General features: G+C 63.8%; 9 protein-coding genes across 9 annotated transcripts; 4 read left to right on the forward strand and 5 right to left on the reverse strand.

Moving 5' to 3' along the window:
• Nucleotides 1-213: 213 nt before the first annotated feature.
• Nucleotides 214-1,748, forward strand: AMSG_03498 (adenylosuccinate lyase; the record flags this gene model as incomplete). Its single annotated transcript, XM_013904399.1, has 1 exon — nucleotides 214-1,748. A coding segment is annotated over one exon (1,511 nt), but the record flags the coding sequence as incomplete, so codon positions are not given.
• On the reverse strand, nucleotides 1,714-4,564 carry AMSG_03499 (signal recognition particle 68). The gene is made up of 4 exons (XM_013904400.1): nucleotides 4,435-4,564; nucleotides 3,357-4,042; nucleotides 2,845-3,111; nucleotides 1,714-2,581 (listed from the first exon to the last, which is right to left on the reverse strand). The coding sequence occupies exons 1-4, from the start codon at nucleotides 4,550-4,552 to the stop codon at nucleotides 1,736-1,738; spliced, it is 1,917 nt and encodes a 638-aa protein (XP_013759854.1). The 5' UTR covers nucleotides 4,553-4,564; the 3' UTR covers nucleotides 1,714-1,735.
• Nucleotides 4,565-4,676: 112 nt separating this feature from the next.
• On the reverse strand, nucleotides 4,677-6,257 carry AMSG_03500 (AGC protein kinase). Its single transcript, XM_013904401.1, has one exon. The coding sequence runs from the start codon at nucleotides 6,198-6,200 to the stop codon at nucleotides 4,773-4,775; it is 1,428 nt and encodes a 475-aa protein (XP_013759855.1). The 5' UTR covers nucleotides 6,201-6,257; the 3' UTR covers nucleotides 4,677-4,772.
• A 313-nt stretch (nucleotides 6,258-6,570) lies between these two features.
• Nucleotides 6,571-9,089, reverse strand: AMSG_03501 (ankyrin; the record flags this gene model as incomplete). Its single annotated transcript, XM_013904402.1, has 2 exons — nucleotides 6,571-6,684; nucleotides 6,753-9,089. 2 exons carry the CDS (start codon nucleotides 9,087-9,089, stop codon nucleotides 6,571-6,573), a joined length of 2,451 nt encoding a protein of 816 aa, XP_013759856.1.
• Nucleotides 9,090-9,394: 305 nt separating this feature from the next.
• Nucleotides 9,395-10,597, forward strand: AMSG_03502 (60S ribosomal protein L23). Its single transcript, XM_013904403.1, has 3 exons — nucleotides 9,395-9,552; nucleotides 9,994-10,204; nucleotides 10,485-10,597. Exons 1-3 carry the CDS (start codon nucleotides 9,424-9,426, stop codon nucleotides 10,565-10,567), a joined length of 423 nt encoding a protein of 140 aa, XP_013759857.1. The 5' UTR covers nucleotides 9,395-9,423; the 3' UTR covers nucleotides 10,568-10,597.
• A 177-nt stretch (nucleotides 10,598-10,774) lies between these two features.
• On the forward strand, nucleotides 10,775-12,366 carry AMSG_03503 (uncharacterized protein). Its single transcript, XM_013904404.1, has one exon. The coding sequence runs from the start codon at nucleotides 10,896-10,898 to the stop codon at nucleotides 12,354-12,356; it is 1,461 nt and encodes a 486-aa protein (XP_013759858.1). The 5' UTR covers nucleotides 10,775-10,895; the 3' UTR covers nucleotides 12,357-12,366.
• Nucleotides 12,367-12,575: 209 nt separating this feature from the next.
• On the forward strand, nucleotides 12,576-13,506 carry AMSG_03504 (uncharacterized protein). The gene has a single exon (XM_013904405.1). It carries the CDS (start codon nucleotides 12,603-12,605, stop codon nucleotides 13,131-13,133), a length of 531 nt encoding a protein of 176 aa, XP_013759859.1. The 5' UTR covers nucleotides 12,576-12,602; the 3' UTR covers nucleotides 13,134-13,506.
• Nucleotides 12,918-13,887, reverse strand: AMSG_03505 (uncharacterized protein; the record flags this gene model as incomplete). Its single annotated transcript, XM_013904406.1, has 1 exon — nucleotides 12,918-13,887. One exon carries the CDS (start codon nucleotides 13,885-13,887, stop codon nucleotides 13,153-13,155), a length of 735 nt encoding a protein of 244 aa, XP_013759860.1. The 3' UTR covers nucleotides 12,918-13,152.
• Nucleotides 13,888-16,049: 2,162 nt separating this feature from the next.
• On the reverse strand, nucleotides 16,050-21,663 carry AMSG_03506 (WD repeat-containing protein 90; the record flags this gene model as incomplete). The annotated part of the gene is made up of 2 exons (XM_013904407.1): nucleotides 16,050-21,358; nucleotides 21,636-21,663. The coding sequence occupies 2 exons, from the start codon at nucleotides 21,661-21,663 to the stop codon at nucleotides 16,077-16,079; spliced, it is 5,310 nt and encodes a 1,769-aa protein (XP_013759861.1). The 3' UTR covers nucleotides 16,050-16,076.
• Nucleotides 21,664-22,192: the final 529 nt, after the last annotated feature.

A 22,192-nucleotide genomic window follows, 5' to 3' on the forward strand; every position in this document is an offset into this window, starting at 1 on the left:
CCCCCCCTCCGCCCTGCGCCAACCGGTTGTCCATTTGGCGCCACCAGCCGCCCACCCGGACACCAACCACCGCCCAGCCCACCCGCCTGCCACCACCATCACATCGAAGCCAGTTTCCAATTATGACCACGATCCCGATCCGATCAACGCCCCCCTTCCCTCCCTCCCCTCCGATGCTCAACACTGTGACAGCTGCCCTTCGGACCAAGCTACCCATGGCTGCCCTCGCGCCGCCGGCAGCAGCTGCGCTGTTCTCGTCGGCGGCGTCGTCGGCGTCGGCCGGCCCGACGTCGTACGAGAACCCGCTGGTGGGCCGGTACTCGTCCGAGGAGATGAACTACAACTGGTCGCCGGCGAAAAAGTTCACTACCTGGCGCAAGCTGTGGGCGGCGCTGGCACGTGCGCAGCACGAGCTTGGGCTCGATGTGACGGCCGAGCAGGTGGCCGAGCTCGAGGCCCACATCGAAGACATCGACTACGAGGCGGCCAAGGCCAAGGAGAAGGAGATCAAGCACGACGTCATGGCGCACATCTACGCGTACGGCCTCGCCGCACCGACGGCTGCGCCCATCATCCACCTCGGGGCCACCTCGTGCTTTGTCGGCGACAACACCGACCTCATCCAGATGCGCGACGGCATGCGCCTGCTGCAGGCCCAGCTCCTTGACCTCATCTCGGTCGTCCGCGACAACGCGCTCAAGTACGCCCACATCCCCACTCTCGGCTTTACCCACTACCAGCCGGCGCAGATGACGACCGTCGGCAAGCGCATGGCGCTCTGGCTGCAGGACTTTGTCATGGACTACCACGAGCTCGCCTACCTCGCTCACACCCTCCCGTTCCGCGGGGTCAAGGGTACGACGGGCACCCAGGCGTCGTTCCTGGAGCTCTTTGGCGGTGACTCGGCCAAGGTTCGCGAGCTTGACCGCCGCGTCACCCAGCTCGCCGGTTTCCCGCGCTCCATTGGCGTCTCGGGCCAGACCTACACCCGCAAGCTCGACTTTATGGTCCTCTCGCGCCTCTCAGCCATTGCCCAGTCGGCCCACAAGATGGCTGTCGACATCCGCCTTCTCTCCAACCTCAAGGAGATGGAGGAGCCGTGGGGCAAGAAGCAGGTCGGCTCGTCGGCCATGCCGTACAAGCAGAACCCGATGCGCTCCGAGCGCATCTGCTCGCTCGCCCGCCACGTCATGGTCAACATCGACAACACTGCCCATACCGCCGCCAACCAGTGGCTCGAGCGCACGCTCGACGACTCGGCGAACCGCCGCCTCGTCCTCCCCGAGGCCTTCCTCGCCGTCGACGTTATCCTCTCCGTCTCGCGCAACGTCATGGACGGCATCCAGGTCCACCCCAAGGTCATCGAGAAGCGCATCGCCGCCGAGCTGCCATTTATGGCCTCGGAGAACATTCTCATGGCCGGCGTCAAGGCCGGCGGCTCACGCCAGGAGCTCCACGAGGTCATCCGCGAGCTTGCCCTCGAGGCCGCCGAGCAGGTCAAGGTCCACGGCAAGGACAACGATCTCATGGACCGCATTGCCGCTCACCCGGCCTTCTCCGCCCTCTCCGGCGAGCAGCTCGATGCCGTCCTCGACCCGGCCCAGTACGTCGGCCGCGCCCCAAACCAGGTCGCCGAGTACATTGCCGAGGAGGTCGATCCGCTCCTCGAGTCGCAGTCGCACGTGCTTGAGAAGCTCTCCACTGACCGCGGCATGGGCGTGTAGGAGTAAATTTACTACCACAGTCCAAACCAGCCCGTCTTTTTGGGCGCTTCCTCGGCCTGCCCACCCGAGGAGCTCGCTGCAGCCGCCGCTGGCGCAGACGTCGCCGCCGTACTCTGACCGGTCTTGGACGACAAGTCCGGGAACGAGAGGTACGTTGACGCGAGGTCAAAGAAGAGCGGCTGGCATGGGATGGGGGTAAACGCCGGCGGGAACTCGGCAACCACTGCCTCACTCACCGTCTGCGGGAAGATCTTGGGCGTCTCGAGGATCCCACGCCCGGCTGCGGCCTCCTCCGCCGCCGGCTCCTCCTCTGCCAGCGCCGCGCACGCCACCATGTACGCCCGCATCGACCGGATCCGCTGCATCAGCTCCTCCGCCGCAGTCACCACTCCGGCGTCAAGCTCGGGCGCCTGCGTCGTGGCTGCCACCGCAGCCTCCTGCTTGCCTGCCGCGGCCTCGAGCACCACGCTGGCCTTGCCAAACTCCTTGGCCTCCACCAGCGCCCGCCCGGCCCAGTACGCGCGGTACGCCTCGTACACCGCCTCGCGCGCCGCGAGCTCGTTAACAATCGAGCCTGCCGTGGCGGCGTCGAACCACCGCGTCGGCACCCCGCGCAGCGACTCGACAGAGTTACCCAGGTTCTGGTACATCCGCCCCAGCCGCACAGGGCTCTCCAGCTTGGTCGCCTCACGCTCAGTCACCGCCACGTTCTCCGGCAGACGCGACTCCATTTCGCTCACAATGTACTCGTTGCGCTTGATGGCAAGCGAGCCAAGCTCAAACTGAAGGTACGCCTCCAGGAACTGTGCGTCGTCGAGATGCTGCTGGGTCTTCTGCGACGCCTCACGCCCCGAGAGCTGTCGTCACACACACATCAATCGTGCCACAACATGGTGAGTCGTTGCCCATTCCGAGTCTCCTCACGCAGCCACCAGCAAGATGGGTGGCGGCGTAAACCTCATATAATACAACGCGAGTCAACACAAGACGCCTGCAACTGAACGCTTTTGCGTATTGCAGGCTTCTGATAGAGCTAATAGTTCTAATCATCGGAATCCGCTAGGGTGCGGATGTGCCGGCCACTCTCTCTCCTCCTCACTCTCTCCTCTCGCTCACATACCTTAGTCACGACGTCCTGCGTCGCCTGCACCGCCGCGTTGTACTGGACCAGCATGCCATGGAACGCCTCCATGACTGCCTCGTGCTTGTGAGTGCCTGTCACATCATTGAGCGACCAGGTCTGCGCCACCGCGAGCTGCTGCTCCGCCTGCCGAACCGCTGCAAGCGCCACACGCACGCCGTCGTCGCGGATCGGCACACGTTTGCCGCGCCAGCCAACCTCGCTCAGCGACTCGGCCTGCTCGCGGCGAGTCTCCTCCAGCAAATCCTGTCCATCGCAAAGAGAGTGGTGAGTTGGGAAGAAAAGGGGGAGGGGGAAGGGGGAAGGGAGGGGCAGGCGCAAGGTGGGGCGCCAACGAGAGACGAGGTCGAGGTCAGACAGGGTTACACATTAGATATCAGTCAGGAAAAGTACTCAGACCGCCCGTAACTACATATCATCATTCCGAGCCTCGTCTCTGCGCTAGCGCGCGCCACACAGCCCTTGGAGCTGGAGCGGCAGTTGTCACGTACGTTCAGTTTCGAGTTGAGAAGACTGTTGGGCTTGGCGTGAAGTTCCATGAGTTCCTCGACCGTGGCCGATGAGCCACCGGACGCGCGACGGATCTGGTACTCGCAGTACTCCGAGTTGGTGTTGATGTCCTCAACCACCCGGGCGCACTGCTCCATCTGCAGCGACGAGCCAGCCAGGCCCGAAAAGATGGTGCGAGCGTGGACGTAGGCGGCGAGCGCATCCTCCCAGTTCTCGCGGAGAAACTGGTGCGAGCCCTTGATCCACGACGCATACGCGTCGGCCTCGAGCTGCAGACGCGTGTCGCCCACGGCAGCGGCCAGGGCAAAAAAGTCCTGGGCGAGCCGGTCAGCCTTGGCCATCCGCCGGAGCATGTGCAGGCGCAGACGCGAGTTGTCGACAAACGTCTCCATGTCGTACTTGAGCTGCATGCCGTACGCCCACGCACGCTCGGTCTCAAACAGAGCAATGAGCACGTAGCGAGCATCACCGGCACGCTTGTCACCCGAGCGGGTGAAGAGCGTGACCGACGGCGTCATACGCCGGTACTGCTTGCCAATTCGCTTCGAGACAAGGCCCAGCTTGGACCTCATCCGCCGGATCTTCCGGGTGCAAAACTGGCGGTACCGCTGGTAGTTGTTGTGCTTGAGCCCATTGGCAGCCTGCGCCTCCTTGATCGTCGACAACACTGTTGTTCTCAGATAAAGGACCACACCATCCACATACGTACAAAAACAATTGTTGGAAATAATTGTGAGTCTTTCCCCGCCCCTCTGCTGGCAAACAGACAGCCATCCCTACGAAACAAGGTCGTAGGAGCTCTGACGCGCTCACCAACCACCCGGACTAGTGGTATCCCCCGCCCGAGTTTGCTACCACATGCCGCGCGTGTAAACCTTTTCCACATGCCAGTGGTATGCCCATGCATGGATGGTGGAAAGGGGACAGGGTGGGCAGAGCTGGTGGGCGGTGGTGGGCGGTGGCGAAAGACAAAGATTTTCACTCGCGTCATGACGCGACGACCGCGGACGGGGGTGGGCAAGGCGTGCGGGGGAGGGAGAGAAAGTCGAACAAACGTACCGTCGAGCGAGAGGGGGGCAATGGCCTCGGCCTCGGCCTTAGCTGCGGCGTCTGGAGCCGCAGCAGCGTCGTCGCCGGGTGCCTGGGAGGGCGGCGTCTGCTCCTCCGGCTGGCTCATTTGTGTTGAGTGTTGGGAACAATGGACGAGAATTGTGAAGAGGCGGGGGCTTGCGGCTCGTTCCGACTCAGCCAGGTTGACGGCGGCGCCGAGACACGCCGGACCGATGGTCACCGTTCGCAGCTCAAGGGAAAGTAACGATGTTTAATACAGCAGATGGCGGAGAAGTGCTTTCCTGCCGGGCTCGCTCACCACAACATGAGTTGCTTACAGGTCGCTACTACGGCGGCGACATGGCAAAGAGAGTCGGTGAGCGCGGCGAGGAGCCGGCAGAAGCGTCGATGGGCTGGAGGGTGGACCGGCGCGAGAGCGGGATGGCGCGCGAGGCCTCACCCGAATCGGTCGACGCAGTGGTGTCGGCGGTGCCGCCCGCGAGCGAGCCGTGGTGGCGGTAGGAGAGCGGGCGCTCGCGCTGGTAGGCCGGAATGTCCGACGCAGCCTCGGGCACGGCTGGAACGAGGCCGAGCGCCGAGGCTGTCGACGGCGAGGTGTACGAGAATGCCGGAAAGACAGCGACGGCCGAGGCCGGAACAGAGGCTGCCGGCGATGAGGCTATGGGCCGGGCGGCGCGGGCGAGCGAGGGCGAGGCGGCCATGCGCGAGATGGGTGAGTTGTCGGTGAGCGACGAGGGGAAGCACTCGATGAACTCGTCCTCGTCGTCCGAGTACTCGATGTACGGCTCCCACGGCGGCTCGAGCTCTAGGTCGACGACAGCATCCCAGTCGAGGCCGGCAAAGAACGGATGAGCCATGACGCCTGGGCCGTCGAGGCGGGCGTGCGGGTTGCGGTCGAGGAGGCAGACCAGCAAGTCCTTGGCCTCGTCGGAGAGCGCCGGAAAGTCGGGAAAGACGAGGTCCGACGAGGTGATGGCGGCAAGGCGGGCCGAGGCCAGAGCATCCTCGTCAGTGCCGTCGATGGCCGGCGAGCCAAGGCCGAACGGCTTGCCGCCGGTCAGCATCTCAAAGAGGACGACGCCAAACGACCACCAGTCGGCGGCAAAGCCGTGGCCGCCGGCGTCCTGGGCCAGGATTTCGGGCGCCATGTATGCGCCAGTCCCGCAGTACGTGTGAGCAGCACTTGCCTCGGGCGCCAGGCGCTTGGCAAAGCCAAAGTCTGTGAGGCAGACGTGGCCCTCGATGTCGAGCAGGATGTTGCCGCACTTGAGGTCGCGGTGGACAATCGACTGCGAGTGGAGGAAGACGAGGGCGGTGGCGATTTCGGCGGCGTAGAAGCGGACCTCGTCCTCGCGGAGCATGACTCGCCTGCGAAGGAGGAACGCCATGTCACCGCCATGCATAAACTCCATGATGAGAACAAGCGACTCGGGAGTCTGGAAGGAGAACACGAGGCGGACGACAAACGGGTGCGAGACCGAGCGAAGGATGTGGCACTCGGACTGGGCGTGGGCATACATGTTGGTCTCGAGGACAAAGGCCTTGGGAATGACCTTCATGGCGTATGTCGTGTTGAGCCCTACGTGCCTCACAAGGTAGACCTGGCCCACAAGCCCCGTCCCGATCTTGTACAGGACCTCAAAGTCGTCGAGCGACGGCGTGCTGGTCCCGCCCTGCCCACTTCCGCTCCTTCCGCCGCCACCGTCCGCCGCTCCCTCTGCCAACAGCGACTGCGTCAGTGCAGACTTGCTCATGGTGCTTCTCCTCCCACAGTCGCTGACGCGAGTACTCGTTGCCTCCCCGTGCGGGCCGGCGTCGAGTAGGCCGCCTGCACCCGCCTTCTGCCAAGCACGCCACCGGCCACCGCCACCCGCCGTCCCTTCCCAGCCGGAGTTTGGAGAACACGGCTCTTTCACGCCGTTTCCGCGAGTCTGACCACAGCAACGTAGTGACGGCCAACGACCAACAACCCACGGCCCCAAGAGCCGCTGCTGATAGCCTACACATCACGATATGTCGTGATGGCCCCCCATCATGCCCAAGTCTGTGGGCGATCTTGGTGTGCCTTCCCACTTTTGCAACGCTGCTCGGGTCTACTGTACTGTTCTGTAGGCTGCATGCCGGCTAGATGTGGGTGTAGAGAGCATGAACTCGAGCCTTGGCCTCCATGAGCATGTCGAGCCATGCCTGCTGGAATCGCGGTGTTCCGTCAATGGTCCGCACCAACTCGCTCTGGGTCTCGAGCGTGTAGGAGGCGTGCGGAACGATGGCGGGGGAGCCGACGTCCCGAGGCCTGGTCGCCGCACGGAGCGTTCTGGGTTGTGGAGGACAAAGTGGACCGAGACGGCGGCGAGCGGGACCGGGCGCTGCGGAGTTGGCTTGGAGAACATGGCGGTGACGTAGAGCGCCGGTGAGCTGGGATGCGAGGCCGAGGCGCGGGCGACTTCGGCGACTCGCTCCGGGCTCTGCATCACCGCCACCGAGTACGCCGGTGCCCAGTCAGCAATAGCGGCACGGACCCACCTGATGGCTTCGTCCTGCGTAAAGACAGCCATGGCAAGCCGCGAGCCGCGCGGAGTCCGGGCGAGCGCGTCGAGATCGACATGCTCGACCGCGCCGAGCGCCGGGCGCGACGCGGTCGCCGACTCGCTTCGCGGCAAGCCAGGCGAGCTTGGCGGGCGAGGAGGGAGCGAGGCCGGCGACGCTGTCGGCGACGCCGACTGCGCCACTTGCTGCCCGCGAAAGGTGAGGACAAAGAGCGAGTGCCCACGCTGTGTCGCGACGTCGACGGCGGTCTCGCCCGACGAGTTCATACGGCCGAGGTCGGCGCCGGCGTCGAGGAGCATCTGCGCCATTTCGACGTCGCCGACGGCAGCGGCGGCGTGGAGAGGAGTGAACAGTGCGCGGGTCTGCTCAGAGGTGCGAGCGCCAGCTTCGACAAGGATGTGGGCGGTCTCGAGTGCGCCGTGTAGTGCGGCAAGGTGCAGCGGCGAGTTGTGGTCAGTGTCGAGCGCGTTGACGTTGGCGCCGGCGTCGATGAGGACGCGCGCCACCGAGAACCAGTTGTGCTTGGCCGCGAGGTGAAGGGCGGTGAGGCCGGTGACCGACGACGCGTTGGGGTCAGCGCCGACGGTGAGAAGATGGATGGTGACTTCAAGGAAGCCCTTGCGGACGGCGGCAAAGAGAACGCTCTCGCGGCTCTTGGTTGCGCGGACGTCGACGTCGACGCCGGCCTCGGTAAGCAGCTCCACAGCCGAGATGGCCGCCATCTCCTCCAGCTCCAGCGCGGCCCACAGCGGGCTGCGCCCGTCGGCGTCCAGCTGCTCGTGCAGGTCGGGCGCGTCGGCGTTGGTGAGCGCGGAGAGGATGTACTTGACTCCTGTGCGCGCTGCTGCCGCGAGGACTGGCTCGCCCCATGGCGCCTTGAGCGCTGGCGAAGCGGCGTTGTCGAGCAAGAATCGGACTGCGCTCGTCTGCGCACACGCCACCGCCGCATACAACGGCGGGAGCGGCACGCTCGTCGGCTCGTACGACGCCGGCGCGCCGGACAAGCTTGTGTCCGTTGGAAGGAAGACAGGATGGTTAAAGTCGAGTGCGAGCGCAGCGCCTAGGCCGGCTTCAGCCTGCGCGCCGGAGCTTTGCCGTGCGAGGCCGCTGCTGCCGCCAGAGCTCGATGAAGAGCTTGACAAGCTGCTGGCGGACAAACTGGCCGATGAGCTGGCTGAAGAGCTGGCTGACACGCGCTGCGCAACCCCTAGTGTGGCCTCGAGAGACTCGATGAACTTGTTGTACGCCGCCACAAGCTCGCGGAAGGCCGGCAGCGCAAGCTGGCCGACGCACAGGGCGGCGAGGCCAGTCGCGACGGCGGCGCGCTCGCTCACAATCTTGGCTGCATGGTCGGCTCGGAGCAACTTCTTGACCAGCTTGGTCTTGGCAACTGTGGCCGGTGTAAGACCTTTGGCGTTGGGCGTGGTGTGGTGCGCGCCAATGGAGAGCAGGTAGGCTGCGGCCGACGCGGCGCCGTGTGCGGTTGCCATCAGCAACGGTGAGTTCTGCTCTTGAGGCGAGGCCAGCGCTTCGACGTCTGCGCCGTGCTGGACCAAGAGCTTGGCGACTATAAAGGCGTCGGCCATGGCGGCCAGATGCAGCGGAGTGAGGCCGGCCGGGTCGGCCGACGTCGCCTTGGCACCTGCGTCGAGCAGGGCTTGGGCGGCCTCGGGAAGGTCGAGATGCGCGGCATAGTGTAGCGGCGTCCACCCACGGGCATCAGGAACGTCGAACATTGCACCGTCCGCCTCGACCAACGAGTGGATGAGGAGGGTGTGCCCACGGAGTACGGCCTCGTGCATGGGCGTGAGGCCTGTGTCGACGACGGAAGCGCCAAAGCGCATACGCAGGAACGACGCAGCTGCCCGTTCACCCTCTGTAAGCGCCACCTTGTCTGCTGCCGCTTTGATAGCCCGAAGCACAACCGTGAGCGTTGCCAGCGAGCCAGCCGCCGCCGCCACATGCAGTAGAGTTGTTCCGCTCGCCGTCGCCGCCGTCACCAACGCCTTCCCGCCGTCACCCCCCAGCGCTGCGTTCACATCGCGAGTCTTCCCGCCTGCCGCCGCCTGCAGCACCTCTTCCAGTCGGCTGGCCATCTCTCGCCCTCTGCTCGTGGCAAAGGCGGTCGACGCGAGTGCAGTGGCAAGAAGCAAAGTGGTAGAGTCGGTACAGAGCGTGAGCTCGGGGACGGCAGAGTTGCCCAACGCGTGCGGTTGCATCCCTCAAAGCCAACGGTCAAAGCCTTGTCCAATAATCGTAGCCCGACCAAAGACCATCATTGTTCATCCTCGATTGTTAGCGAGGTTGAAAAAGTGCGGCATTCGTTGGTCGAATGGGTGTGTGGCGTGGTCCGAGTGAAACCAGCTCGCGCTGTTTTTCACTCGGTGGGCAACAAAGGCAAGCAAGTCACTCTCCTCTCACAATCTCACAATGTCGAAGCGTGGACGTGGTGGCACCTCGGGCAACAAGTTCCGCATCTCCCTCGGTCTCCCGGTGGGCGCTGTCCTCAACTGCGCCGACAACACGGGTGCCAAGAACCTGTACATCATTGCCGTCAAGGTACGCTCAATGCCCTGCCCCTCTATGCCCTCTCCCTGGTCCCCCTCCCCGTCGTCGTACTCGCCATCGCTCGTCGGCTGGCGGCGAGTGCTTGATTTTGCCGCATCCCGCGGGCCCCGGCCACCACGCCCCCCGACCACGCCCATACCCACGCTCTGCCCACACGCTCCTGCACTACATACCGGGTATGCCCCACCTATAGGGCCTGGTATCTCCGCTGGAGGTACCTCTGGTGGGCAGTGGCGCAAGGCGGGAGCACGGTGGGCGGCCTTTTTCAGACTTTTTGTTTGATCGACGTCCAGCTGCCGGTGCCGACCTCGCAGACACTGGCGATGCAGGAGAACGCAGTGGGCGGAGAGCAGACCGTGTGCGTGGTTCGCGAGGACTCACTGGTTGCTTCTGAATGTTTGTGTGTGACTCTGGACATGCTCGGGAGTGTAGGGCATCCGTGGCCGCCTCAACCGGCTCCCGGCTGCTGGCCTCGGCGACATGATCATGGCCACCGTGAAGAAGGGCAAGCCGCAGCTCCGTAAGAAGGTGTGGACTGCTGTTGTTGTGCGCCAGCGCAAGTCGTGGCGTCGCAAGGACGGCGTCTACCTCTACTTTGAGGACAACGCTGGCGTCATCGTCAACCCCAAGGGTGAGATGAAGGGTACGTATCCATCCATTACTGCTCCCCCTCCTTCCTCCCCACACACACCCTACCTCCCAACTCCTCCTGCGCTTTTCCCCTCTGCATGGTTGCGCCGATGACGATCAACCCTAGACCAGACGATGCTGCGCCCCACGGGGTAACGCTCGTTTCCATGGTGGATCTATTACTGATTTATCTGAGGCTTGGTCCCGCTTCCCCCCCCCCCCTCCCCCTTTCTCCTCTCTCCTCCCCCCTCTCTCACTCACCTCCCCTCCTCTTCTCGTCTTCTTTCTCATAGGTTCGGCTGTCACTGGCCCGATCGGCAAGGAGTGCGCCGACCTCTGGCCCAAGATTGCCGGTGCCTCGTCCACCATCATCTGATCGATGGCATAAAGACAAGCAACAACAACATGTTATGTGGGGAGCGAGAGTGTGCACTCATTGTGTTGTGTCTTTGCCCGCACTGCAGCCTAACCAGCCAACCTTGATCCCTAGCACCCGACTCAACCCCCTCCCCCCTGCGTTGCACCCAATCCATCCTGCGACCCATCCTTGCCCTCCATCGCCGCCCCACCGCCGCACCCCTAGGTATCCCCACCAGCACCACCACTCTACCCAGACCAACCCCAACCCCTAACCCCAACCCGCACCCAACCCCTCTCACCCACACACTCATACACTCGTCGCCAGTCCATTGTCAACGTACAATATGGCAGGCACAAGCAAGAGAAAGCGCTCCTCTGGCGACGACGGCAAGGTTGACAAGCGGGCCAAGGATCTCTCCGGCAAGGCCAAGTCCAAGTCCAAGTCCAAGGACAAGTCCAAGTCCAAATCCAAGTCCAAGTCCAAGTCGAAGGACAAGTCCAAGGCCAAGGACAAGTCCAAGGCCAAGCCGCCGGCATCAACAATGGCCAGCACGGCGCCGAAAGGCGATGGCTTGCTCTTCCCGGCGCTGGCCAAACCTCTGTCTGCGGTGGCCGAGACGATCAAGAATGCTGCTAATGCCAAGACGAGCAAGAATGCCGTAGATGCGCCGGTGGAGAAGCTGACCAAGTTGCAGCGCGGTCTGGTGTCCAAGATTGTGGAGCGCAAGAAGGCGGTCAAGGGCGGCAAGGGTGGAAAGGGCGGCAAGAACACATACACCAAGACGCCCGAGCAAAAGGCCGAGGCCGAACGGAAGAACCGGTGCACGGTACTGATCAAGGGTTTGCCCGGTGGCGTCACCGACCGCGGCATCAAGAAGCTGTGCCAGTCGATCGGCCCGATTGCGTCAATCAAGACGGCCCGCGACAAGGAGACCGGCAAGTGCCTCGGCTTTTCCTGGATCGAGTTCAAGTACGACGACCTGCCTGCACGCGCTGCGCAGAGGTTGCACAACTCGTACTATTTGGGCGTTCAGATCTCGGTTGTCCCGCGCAACTCCAAGGTCAAGACCTCTCAGCGCAAGATCGAGGCCGAGCAGCGCCGCCGCGAGGCCAAACTGGCGCTCAACGCTGAGCTGGGCATCACCGAGAAGCAAGGCGACGACGAGGCTTCTGCTGCTGCCGCAGACATTGATCCCGACCTCGAAATTCTCCGTGGCGCCGACGAAGATATTGCGCCTGGCAACGTCGACCAAGACTTGCTCGCCAAGCTCGTCGGCCGCATCCAGACCGCTCGCAAGACCGGCTTCATTCCCAAGCCTATCACTGACCTCGATGCTGTCGATGACGACGACGACGATGACGCTGCTGCCGCGGGTGGCGAAGCGCCTGCAACCCGCAAGCGGACTGTCGAAGACTATGCCGAGCTCTCCAAGTCGCTTGCTGGCAAGACGCCGACCGTCTTTGTCGGCAACATGCCGTTCACGATGGATGAGCCCTCACTTCGGTCCTTTATCACCGGCCTCGGCTTTGGCGACATTGCCGACATCCGCCTCATCTTCGACAACACCAAGCGCCGTCCGGTCTTCAAGGGCGCCGCCACCGTCGAGTTTAACTCGCCTGAGGTCGCTGCCAACTTTGTCAAGCTCCCACGTCACCACCTCAAGACCGGCGGCCGCAAGCTGCGTCTTCTCCTTGCCCGCGAGCACCGCCTCGCCCAGGATCAGGTCCAGATGCATGCCCAGGCCCAGGCCGATGCCGAGGCCGTGGCTGAGGTCCGGAACCGTGCCATGACCATTGAACACTAGCCGCCGCCCCCCCCACCGCCCCCGCGCCATGTGATCGGAAAGCTGGACATTTATGGGCACGTACAGCTCGAGATGTGTGGCTGTGTTGCTGACCCATAGCTACAAATATTTTCAGCCTATCCACCCCCCACCCCCCACCCCCAACCAACCCCAAGTCAGACCACGTGATGCACCGCAGCAATTCCCCGTCCCCCGCCCTCGCCACGACACACACCCCACCCCCTCCCACGCCGGCCTGTTTTCAAAATGCAGATGTGGTTCACTCTGGAGACCAGCGACCTGGGCCACTTGCTGTTCCACGGGTGGAAGGTGGAGAGCACCGGTGCGCTGGTCTTTGCTGCTGCCGTCTCGGCTGTCATGGCCGCTGTCTTCACCTTTGTCAAGTCGTGGCTCGTCCCCCGCGTCGACGCTGCTGCCCGCATCGCCGCTATTGAGGCCTCTTCCTCGCGCCACACTCGCCTCCCGCCGCTAGCTGGTGCCTGGGCGCACGAGTCGGTCGCCCTCAATCGCTCAGCCGCTGCCGTGTACTCGGGCGCAGACTCGGGCCGTAGACCCCTCATCGCCGGTATGCCGGGCGCTATGGTGCCGGGCATGCACGAGCCGGCTCGCCCATTTGCTCCCTGGCTGTGGCAGCTTGTCCGCGCTGGGACCCACGTCCTCCACATCACCATCGGCTATGCTGTCATGCTCATCGCCATGTCGTACTCGGCCTGGCTCTTCTTTGCCATCCTTGCCGGCGTCTTTGTGGGCTACCTCGTCGCCAACCTCGCCCGCTGATCCGGCATGGTCTCCACGCTCAGGCCTTGGGCCCAGATCCGGTCCTGGCCGTGACCCCGCCCACCACTGGATGCGTGAGCAATACCTGCAGGACATCGCCAAGCATGTCACCGTAGTCGTTGCATAGCGAGTACTGCGAGGCCGGCACGCCCACGCCCAGCACATAACCGAGTGCATGGCCGCGGCTTCCCCGACCGCCCGCCGAGCCGGTCAGCCAGAACCAATAGTGATCGCGGAGGACAGATCCGACCCGCCAGTGTGCCGCAAGGCACAGGGTCTTGAACACGTCCTCAGTGGCGTCGTCCAGAACCCGCGCAGCGTCTACCAGCGCTCGGCCGCCCGGCGCAAGCTGTGCATAAACCGCATCCTCCACAAGCGGCGCGTCGCGGACCGTTCCGGTCACCTTGAACGGCAGCTGGAGCCAAGTCACCGCTGCGTTGCGCCACCGCTCTACTGCATCACCAGCAGCATCCGCGACATCGTTGACGGCCGGATACGCCGCCAGCGCCAGCGCCACGCCGACCACTCGCACGTCGGCCGGCGTCAGCACGCCAGCAGCGGCTCTGGACGCCACACGCGTCCCCATCCAAACACCGACCGCCGCCACAGCCTTGACCGCGTCCTCGGCCGCATCGTCTGCGCCGTCAACCGCAAAGCCAAATAGGCCCGCTAGCTCGGCCACCAGCGGCAGCGGCGGCGTCAGCGCCGTCCCGCCCACCGCGTCCGCCAGCCGCCCCGCCAGCGCCCCCGGCATGCCCGCCAGGACACCAAGCGGGAGAAGCGCCGCCACAAAAACCACAGCCGCCACAGCCACATCCCTCCGCCCGAGCCAGCTTCCTACTTCTCGCTTCCTTCCGCTCATCTCACTTCTGCCTGCGAGCCCACAACCAGAGCCGATTGAGTCGATGAGCCGAGTGGTGGCTGGAGTTGGGCGAGTGTCAGAAGTCAAGACTCACGGGCAAATGCCAGCCTTTTTTTCTGTGCGGGTGCGGAGAAAGTCACTCCGCAACACACCGTGTCGGTGGGACGACTCCACGTGCGACAAATGTAACACGGCGTACCCATCCCCGCAACAGCACACGCTCTCAGCCTCTCACTCGCCCTCCCTGTGCGTTTTACAAGCTAAAAGAGCCGCACAGAGGGCCTTGCTCTTGATGCTCAAACATAAAACTCTAGTCTCGGACCTTCTCGACCCTAACTGTCCCTTATCCGGCACCCGCTCTCTGCAATTTAGATGTTGACGAGTCTTCGGGAAGCCTACAGGAAACCAGAATAGACCACCCGTATCCGGCTCACTGGTCATCACCAGCACAGAGTCAAACATCCCTTTTTTCGGAGCACATCCGCAGTTGCAGCAGAGCAAGGTGATCTCCTGGCGATTGCAGAGAACTCAAAGGTCACATCACGCATGAACGCCAAGCAAAGGCGTCACTGCGTCTATAAGCATCGACAGGCAGAATGTGGCAACATGGCAGCCTCGATGACGTGCCAACTTGCTGTTAATTGGCACACACGCGCATCGAGCCAATTTATGATACCCAGATCGCCCGCACACATCCTTGCCTTCTATGTGCGCTACCTGTACGCTACGGTGCATCTACTCCCATTGGTGCATGCAACATGTGACAGCAACATGTCAATACCACTGGTGTGTTGCTGTGTACGTGTAGTCTTACGCACGGGCACATTGCGGCTCAGCGGTGGATCGGGAGCTAATCACCATCAACTGGGTGAAATATTACTGGTCGGTCGGGAAGCCGGACGTTGCGGGAGTGGCAACCACCCCCCTCCTACGAGGAAGACCCACCCTTCCTCCCATGCCCGTACGTGCATCATGCGAGTGCACGGCGTGTGGCAAGACGTTCTCGCGACGGAGCAACCTTTTCCGCCACGTGCGCACCGTACACGGCACCGCCGCCGGCCTCAAAACCTCGGAACCGCCGACGTTCGCTTGCGATGACTGTGGCCAATTGTTTACTCGACGGGACACACTTCGGCGGCACTACACAGCCGCCCATGCCGACGTCACCTACCCCTGTCCGCTCTGTGATAGAGAGTTCGGCCGCCGGTCCTCCCTGCACCGCCACGTCCGCCTCGTTCATCCCGAAGCTCAGTTGTCAACCACATTACAGCAGCATGACTTGCTGTTGCCGTCGGCCCCGCTGTCAACTTCCATACCGAGCGCGTCACCATCGGCCACGACAACTTCGGCGGCCTCGTCGCTCGCGGCCACAAACACGGCATCATCATCGACCAGCGAGTCATCCATCGCCAGCCGATCATCCGCCTCTCTCATCTCGAGCTCAAGCTCGGTCGCCGTGGCTGCTCCGCAGCTCGCTTTTCTCCCTGCAACTGCCACTTATGTCTCCAAATCCAAGCTCACCGCGAGCAAGCTCGCCATCGCTTTTGCTGCATCTCACCCGGACGCCATCGCCATCCATCACGACCACCACATCGACGCCCTCTATGAAGGCCGATTGCTTTTCTTCTGTACCATGCCCCATGGCGAGTCTGGCAGCGAGTCCAGCACGACCGCCGGCCCGGGCACCCAAGACGACACCCAAGACGACATCCGCGTCCGCACTGCTGCCAGCTCGGATACGTTCCCACTCGATCCAGCGACTACGACTCGCGTTGCTGCTCAGTTTCCGTCGCTCCACCCGGATGCCATCCATGCCCACATACATCGCCTCGACAAGCTCGAGATCGCCCCGGCTCCGCTGGTTCCCATAACCAACCCACCACCCGACCTCGTCGCTCTCGGCGATCACATACACAACGACGGCTGCACACATCCACCCGTTGTCCATGACGACCACGTTGACTACCTGGTGGAAAACTGGCTCCATCATCCTGCCGCAGCTACGACGGCAGCCGCCATCCACGGCTACCTTGCTTCCGTACCACATGAATGAACAGTCTATGAAGTCGGCTTCATTAGACCTACGCCGTCACATCCCACACGCAGATGTCGCCGCATGAGCTGCCAGACACGAGCGCAGAGCCCGAGTCGGTGACCGCCACCGCGCCCACCGCGCCCGAGTGGCCAACAAAGTCCTGGAACGTTCCCTCCCAGTAGTCGACAAGCTTGAGAACCCGCTCAGCGAGACCGATCGCAACCATTGGCGTTCGCCCCGTCGCCACCACGCTCAGCGTCAGCGGCCACTGATCGCGCCCGAGCGGGAGCGACCGCAACACTTCCTCGTGAACCAGCGAGTAGAGAAGGATTGCCGGCGCGTCCCCGTAGCCCGAGTACACAATCATGTCCGGCTCCACCGGCGAAAACACCGCAAGCGTCGGCGCTCCGGCCCGACCGGCCGCGTTGCCTTCAGCCGCGCCGGTCGCGCCTTGCTCCGGAATCGGCGGTGCCGCAAACGTGAGCCAGTCGACGAGTGCATACTTGTCACTCCGCCACCGCGTCCGCCACACAGAGACCCGTCGGTCAGCAGAACCGACAAGCCACAGCTGCGGATCGAGGCTCGACACGTCGATGCAATCGATCCGCGCCCCGGCATGCTCGCCGATCCGCTTCAGCACCGCCCCGTTGCCGGTGTCCAGCACCACCACGTCACCGTTGCCCGAGCCCGCGAGAATCGCAGAGTCGCGGATGCCGCCCACGGCCACAGCCGTCACAGGCGCGTCCGAGAACGCCTTGTGTAGGCCCACCAGCGAGAGCGTCCGCAGATCAAACACCCGCACACACCCGTCCGAGTAGCCCGCCACCACCGCGCTCCGCACCTTGGACGCCACGAGACATGTCACGCCTGTAAACGGCGAAGCCACTTGGAACTGCACCACACCTTCCCACGGTCCCGCCCCGCGCCCGTGTGACCAGAGCCGGACAGACCCGTCGCGCGAGCCAGAGACAAGTAGCGCATCGTCTTCGGCAAAGCTCACCGCAGTCACAGAGTCTGAATGTGCTGAGAGGAGCCGGACAGCCGTGAGCTCGGGCCAGTTGACAAACCACAGGTTGCCGTCGCCGGACCCCACAAGCGCATCGTCACCGAGCGCAGATGCAGACAGCGCCACAAGCGGCGCGTCGCCAACCGTCAGCTCCTCGATCCGCGACCCACCCACAGAAGCCGCCATCGGATCCTCCGGAAGAGCCCATGCCGCGAGCTTGCCGTGCATGTCGCCAGTGAAGAGAACGTCTGCACGCCACCCTAGCACCGTCACCTGCCGCGCCGCGAGTGGGTGCTCGCTTGACACCACTCGCCACGAACCGAGGAACGACGGTCCGCCCTCGCTGCATGTGTTGAACACCGCTACCTCGCCAGAGTACGTCCCCACGTAAATCCGCCGTGCCATGCGCGACACACGCCGCGGCGACGAATCAAACACACCCGCTGTGAAGATCGAAGTCCCAAGCGACGCCGGCAGTGCCACAGCACGCGGCTCGGCCAGTCGTGCCCCGCCCTCGATCGTAAAGCTCGTCAGCGAGTACACCCCACCCGTCACAAACGCCGGTGGGTTCGCCGTCGGCGACCATGCCGCCCACAGCTGCGGCTGCTCGAGCACCACAGACCCGATCATGGCACACGACCGCAAATCCCACACCGCCACAGACCGCTCGCCTGGTGACCCAACAGAGACAAGGTACTCGCCTGACGGAGAAAAGGCAAGCGCAACGACTCCGGCTTCGTGGAAAGCAAGCGACATCTGGCACACTGCGTCCACCGCAGACCAAACCAGGATCCGCGCAGCGCCATCGACATCGCTTGTTCCCGGTGCAGACGCCACCAGCGACCCGTCCGGCGAGACCGCCACCACAGAGACCGCCGCTGTGTGGCCCCACAGGTGCGTCTGTGCCTTGGACGCCAGATCCTCCAGCACCACCGCTGCTCCTGATGCATACGCCACGTACCCGCCGGCCTCGCACCAGACCACGTTGTGCCCACCAGTCCCGCTTATCGAGCCCGAGTACCCAAGAAGCAGTCGCGGCGAGAGTGCCGCCTCGTTGGCATCCGGCGGCGTGTACCGCTCCTCGGCAAGTCGTGTCGGCAGCGTGTGCTCCCGCCGCGGATCGACTGAAAACGCACTCGCCACCTTGATGGCCACATCACCAAACGTCGGATCATCGTCTTCCACCACGCCTGCTGCTTCCGCTCCGTGTTCGCGGCCAGGCGTCGGTGAGCCGCTCGCCGAGCGCGCCGGGGAGCCGGCTAGCGAGCCACTCGCCGAGCTCGAGAGTGCATGCGGCGACGCGGATCGCTCCGTCGCCAGAGCCTCGAGCTGGGCTTCGGACCGCGCCCGAAACTCGGACGTCGTGTCACCGTGGAACCGCCACACAAAGACAGCTCCACCGGCGCCGGCGCTCACCACCAGCGAGTCGCCACAGGCAAACGCCACTCCTGAGAGATAACCCGGGGCGTTGACAAACGACTGTGCGCCAGGCGCTGCCCGCTGGTAGTAGTCCCAAACCTTGAGCACCCCGTCGTGCCCGCCAGACGCAATGTACTGTCCGTTCGCTGTCACGTCAAGTGCAGAGAACAGTCCAGAGTGGGCCATCGGCGTGCCGGCCACCAGCTCGCCGCGCGATGCGTCGGCTCGGAACAGGTAAGAGTCAACAGTCGAGATGAGGAGCTCGTGCGAAAGCGCCCGCGGAAAATGCAGCGCCTGGGCCTGTGTGTGCAGCGTGATGACATGGATGGCTTGCAGTGACTCGGTCTCTGCCAGCGTCACCATGTCGTGGCTCGGCCCTGCGTACGCGAGCCAGCCGCCATCAGCTGAGACTGCCATCGGCAGCTCGCCCGACGGCGAGACCACGCCGTGCGCGATAAACTGCGTTGGCTGGTACAGCGAGTCGACCGCGTACTTGACAATAGTGCCGTCCGCCGAAGCCGAAAACAGCGCCGCCGCGTCGGGCGTGTACGCCAACTTGCCGATCCGTGCTGTGTGCTGCTTAAACTCGTGCGCGAGCTCCGCACTCTCCAGCTCAAACACACGCATCCAGCCTGACTCAAAGCCGACCGCCACATACCCGCCCGTCGGATGAAAGGCAACCGCGTGCGGTACGTCGCCCGGTGCCGTGAACTCGAGCAACTGCTGGCAGTCCGGCAGCGACCAGAGTCGGACCGAGCCGTCACCGGCAACCGTGGCAAAGCTGTCATCCTTGGGTGAGACTGCGAGATCGTGGACGCCCGCTGTGTGCGAACGGAGAAAAGTCGTGAATGACTGGGTCAGAATATCCAGTGCGCCGAGCGAGCCTGCAGCCGTCCCGCACAGAATCTTGAGGCAGTCGTACGAGATGGCCACCGAAGTGACGGCCGACTCGTGCTCAGCCTCGAGGAAAAAGTCGGAAAAGTCGAGCGGCCAGACCCGCAGAAACCCGTCGTCCGAGCCGCTGACACAGTAGCCATCAACAACCGAGAGTGACCGGATGGGACCGTTGTGGAGCTGGTAAATGGCCTCCAACTCAACCGTCGAGTACGCAATCTGGAACACCATGCCCGAGTCGCTCGCCACATACACCCGCTGCCCCAGCACCGCTTCGTCGTCCAGCACCGCACCACCAGCCGCCGGTGGAAGATGCCCGACTTCAAACGCCAGGTCGGTAAAGAGATGCCCAGTGTGTGCGCCTAGCGAGACCGGGCATGACCGCAGGACGCCAGCCTTGAGCCGCCAGAACCGCACGTTGTTAAGCCCACACGAGACAAGTCGGTCGTCGCCAAACGGCGAGAACTTGATGACTCCAACGTGCGGGTCGACGTGCGCTGTCGCCACCACCGATGCAATGCCACCCTGTGCTAGCGCCGACAGTGAAGAGATGTCCCACACCACGAGCTTGGTCTTGCCCGACTTGGCCTTACCCACGCCCGCCAGCCGCGCCCCGGTCCGCGACAGCGTTAGCGCAGACACGTCGCGGTGGTGGCCAAGCAAGACGGCGAGCGACGTGCCGGTCGCAAAGTCCCACACCCGAATGATCGGCTCACTCCCGCCCTGGGCACTCGCCAACAGCCGCCCGTCGCCCGACAGCGCGAGTGCCACCACCGGAGCAGTGTGCCCGGTAAAGTACCGTTGGTGACTCGCCGCCGCAGCAGGCGAAGCGCACACACGGGTGGCCACCACCATGTTGACAGCAGAGTACACCGCCTCGCTTCCATCGGCAGACCAGAGGCACGACGATGGGACGGAACCAGAGTAGCCGATCACCGACGCAAGCGTGCACATTGGGTCCGGCTCGGCCATAATCGACTCGACCGACGGCTCCGGCATTGTCTCCCGCGGAATGATAGTCGCCATGAGTGACTTGGCGTGCGCCCGTCGCGCCTCGACAGAGTCGGCCGCAGCCGATGCTGCTGCCGCAGCTGCGGTGCGTGCAGCGTTAACTGGGATGTTGTTGCGGACAGATGTCCGCGCCCGCGCCGGTGATGCCAGCGCCTCGACCCGCGGAATCGGGACCGGCGTCATCGGCGCCGCAGCGCCCGATCGCGGTCCCGACCGCTGCGGACTCCACGACTCGCCGCCACTGCCGCCGTCCGTCTCTGACGCCCGCTGGCTCGCGCTCGCGCCGTCGGCGCTGCTCGCCGCGGGTACATTTGTACGCGGATGTGCCGGAGGGACCGGGCGCGAGAGCGGGATCTCTGCACCAGACTCGACAAAGTCCTCGGGCGCAACCCCAACGGGGACCGGGAGTCGGTCGTAGGTGTAGAGGTCGTGCCACGACCGCCCCGGTCGCAGCGGCAGTGCCATGTCGCGCGGAAGCGATGTCGGTGAGTAGATATTATACGAGGTAAAGACGTTACGCACCAGGAGTGTCGAGCAGAGCTGGATGGCCTTGAGCGAATGATAGACCCGCGTCGAGTGCATGTCGAGCACCGCCGCGGCGTCAAGAACGAGCACCGTCCACTTGCCACCGGGGATATGACCTGTCGGCAGCTGGATGAGCGACGGCGAGACCTTGATCTCCGAATACATGTTGGAGAGCGAGATGCGGAGCGTGAGCCCGTCTTGCGTCCTCACATCAAAGTGCATGGCGTACACGCTCGCCGCCCGCCGCGGCGCCTTGAACTGCACATACACGTACCGCCCCACCAGATTAAGGGAAGCAGACTTGCTCTTGGGCACTCGGAGGTAGTTGGCAGCAGGCACTGAGCCCGAGAGCTGGAACACCTTGCGCCCGATCGTCTTGTCCACCGCCGAGCCCACCGCCCCGGCCATGTCGGCGCACTTGAACTGGTCGACCTTGAACGCCCGGAACACGTTCACCAGTGGCTCCTGCCACACTACGCACCCCCTCCATACGTACACACACACACATGTATACACACGTATTCCGTCGTTGACGTCAATAAGTCCCTCGGTCGCCCTTCCCGCCCTTCCCGCCCTTCACGCCCTTGCCCTCGCTCTCTCCTCTTGGTCGCCCCAAAAAAGCGCGCCAACCGCAAGTCGGCCAGCAGCCACCTCCAACCACCACCACCCCTTCCTCCCCCTCCCCTTCCTCTTATTCCTCCTCCTCCTCCCCCACACACACGCCCTCTTCACATCACCCAGCATACGTACCTGTGGAGGCACGGTCCAGGTTCTCCATGGCAATGCCTGGATGAGTGTTACTGCCCCAGTCCCAGTCCCCAGCCTCAGCCCTTGCCCTCCCCCCCTCCCCGACCACCCAACCTGGCAAGCCCGCCCACCCAACTTGGCAAGCCCGCCCAATCGGTGCCATCGGCTTGGCCAAGTTGGGCTGTTCCTCCTCGGCCACTCCCCGCCCTGCTATCGTTCCTGCCCTTGTACCTAAGCAAGCACAGGGTGGTGGATTGAAGCTTGTATGGTCCGGCTACACGGATCGATGATGACCATGATGGTCATGGTCATGGTGACGATGACAACGATGGTGATGATGGTGACCGTCGCGATGACTGCTAGCGCAGAATCCCATCCAACTCGCTGTGCTCCATCGAATTATCATCACCGTCAGCCTTGACGTTTAGAGTATGATGATGATGATGATGATGATGATGATGATGATGATGATGACGAGACCAATGTGTGGGACGGTGCTCGGGGTGCGGTTCCAGAGGAACAACATGAGCCAGTCCCCCCCCCCCCCCCCCCCCCCCCCC

The sequence above is a fragment of the Thecamonas trahens genome (genome assembly GCF_000142905.1).
Source record: "Thecamonas trahens ATCC 50062 unplaced genomic scaffold supercont1.13, whole genome shotgun sequence".
Taxonomy (NCBI): Eukaryota; order Apusomonadida; family Apusomonadidae; genus Thecamonas; species Thecamonas trahens.

What these genes read in the sequence shown, in the direction of transcription:
- AMSG_03503 (XM_013904404.1), top strand. Translation starts at nt 10,896, where the DNA reads ATGGCAGGCACAAGCAAGAGAAAGCGCTCCTCTGGCGACGACGGCAAG.
- AMSG_03504 (XM_013904405.1), top strand. Translation starts at nt 12,603, where the DNA reads ATGCAGATGTGGTTCACTCTGGAGACCAGCGACCTGGGCCACTTGCTG.
- AMSG_03502 (XM_013904403.1), top strand. Translation starts at nt 9,424, where the DNA reads ATGTCGAAGCGTGGACGTGGTGGCACCTCGGGCAACAAGTTCCGCATC. An exon ending in TGTACATCATTGCCGTCAAG is followed by an intron (nt 9,553 to 9,993) that starts GTACGCTCAATG and finishes TCGGGAGTGTAG; the next exon opens with GGCATCCGTGGCCGCCTCAA. An exon ending in CCCCAAGGGTGAGATGAAGG is followed by an intron (nt 10,205 to 10,484) that starts GTACGTATCCAT and finishes TCTTTCTCATAG; the next exon opens with GTTCGGCTGTCACTGGCCCG.
- AMSG_03500 (XM_013904401.1), bottom strand. Translation starts at nt 6,200, where the DNA reads ATGAGCAAGTCTGCACTGACGCAGTCGCTGTTGGCAGAGGGAGCGGCG.
- AMSG_03499 (XM_013904400.1), bottom strand. Translation starts at nt 4,552, where the DNA reads ATGAGCCAGCCGGAGGAGCAGACGCCGCCCTCCCAGGCACCCGGCGAC. An exon ending in TGCCCCCCTCTCGCTCGACG is followed by an intron (nt 4,043 to 4,434) that starts GTACGTTTGTTC and finishes TGAGAACAACAG; the next exon opens with TGTTGTCGACGATCAAGGAG. An exon ending in TTCTCAACTCGAAACTGAAC is followed by an intron (nt 3,112 to 3,356) that starts GTACGTGACAAC and finishes TGCGATGGACAG; the next exon opens with GATTTGCTGGAGGAGACTCG.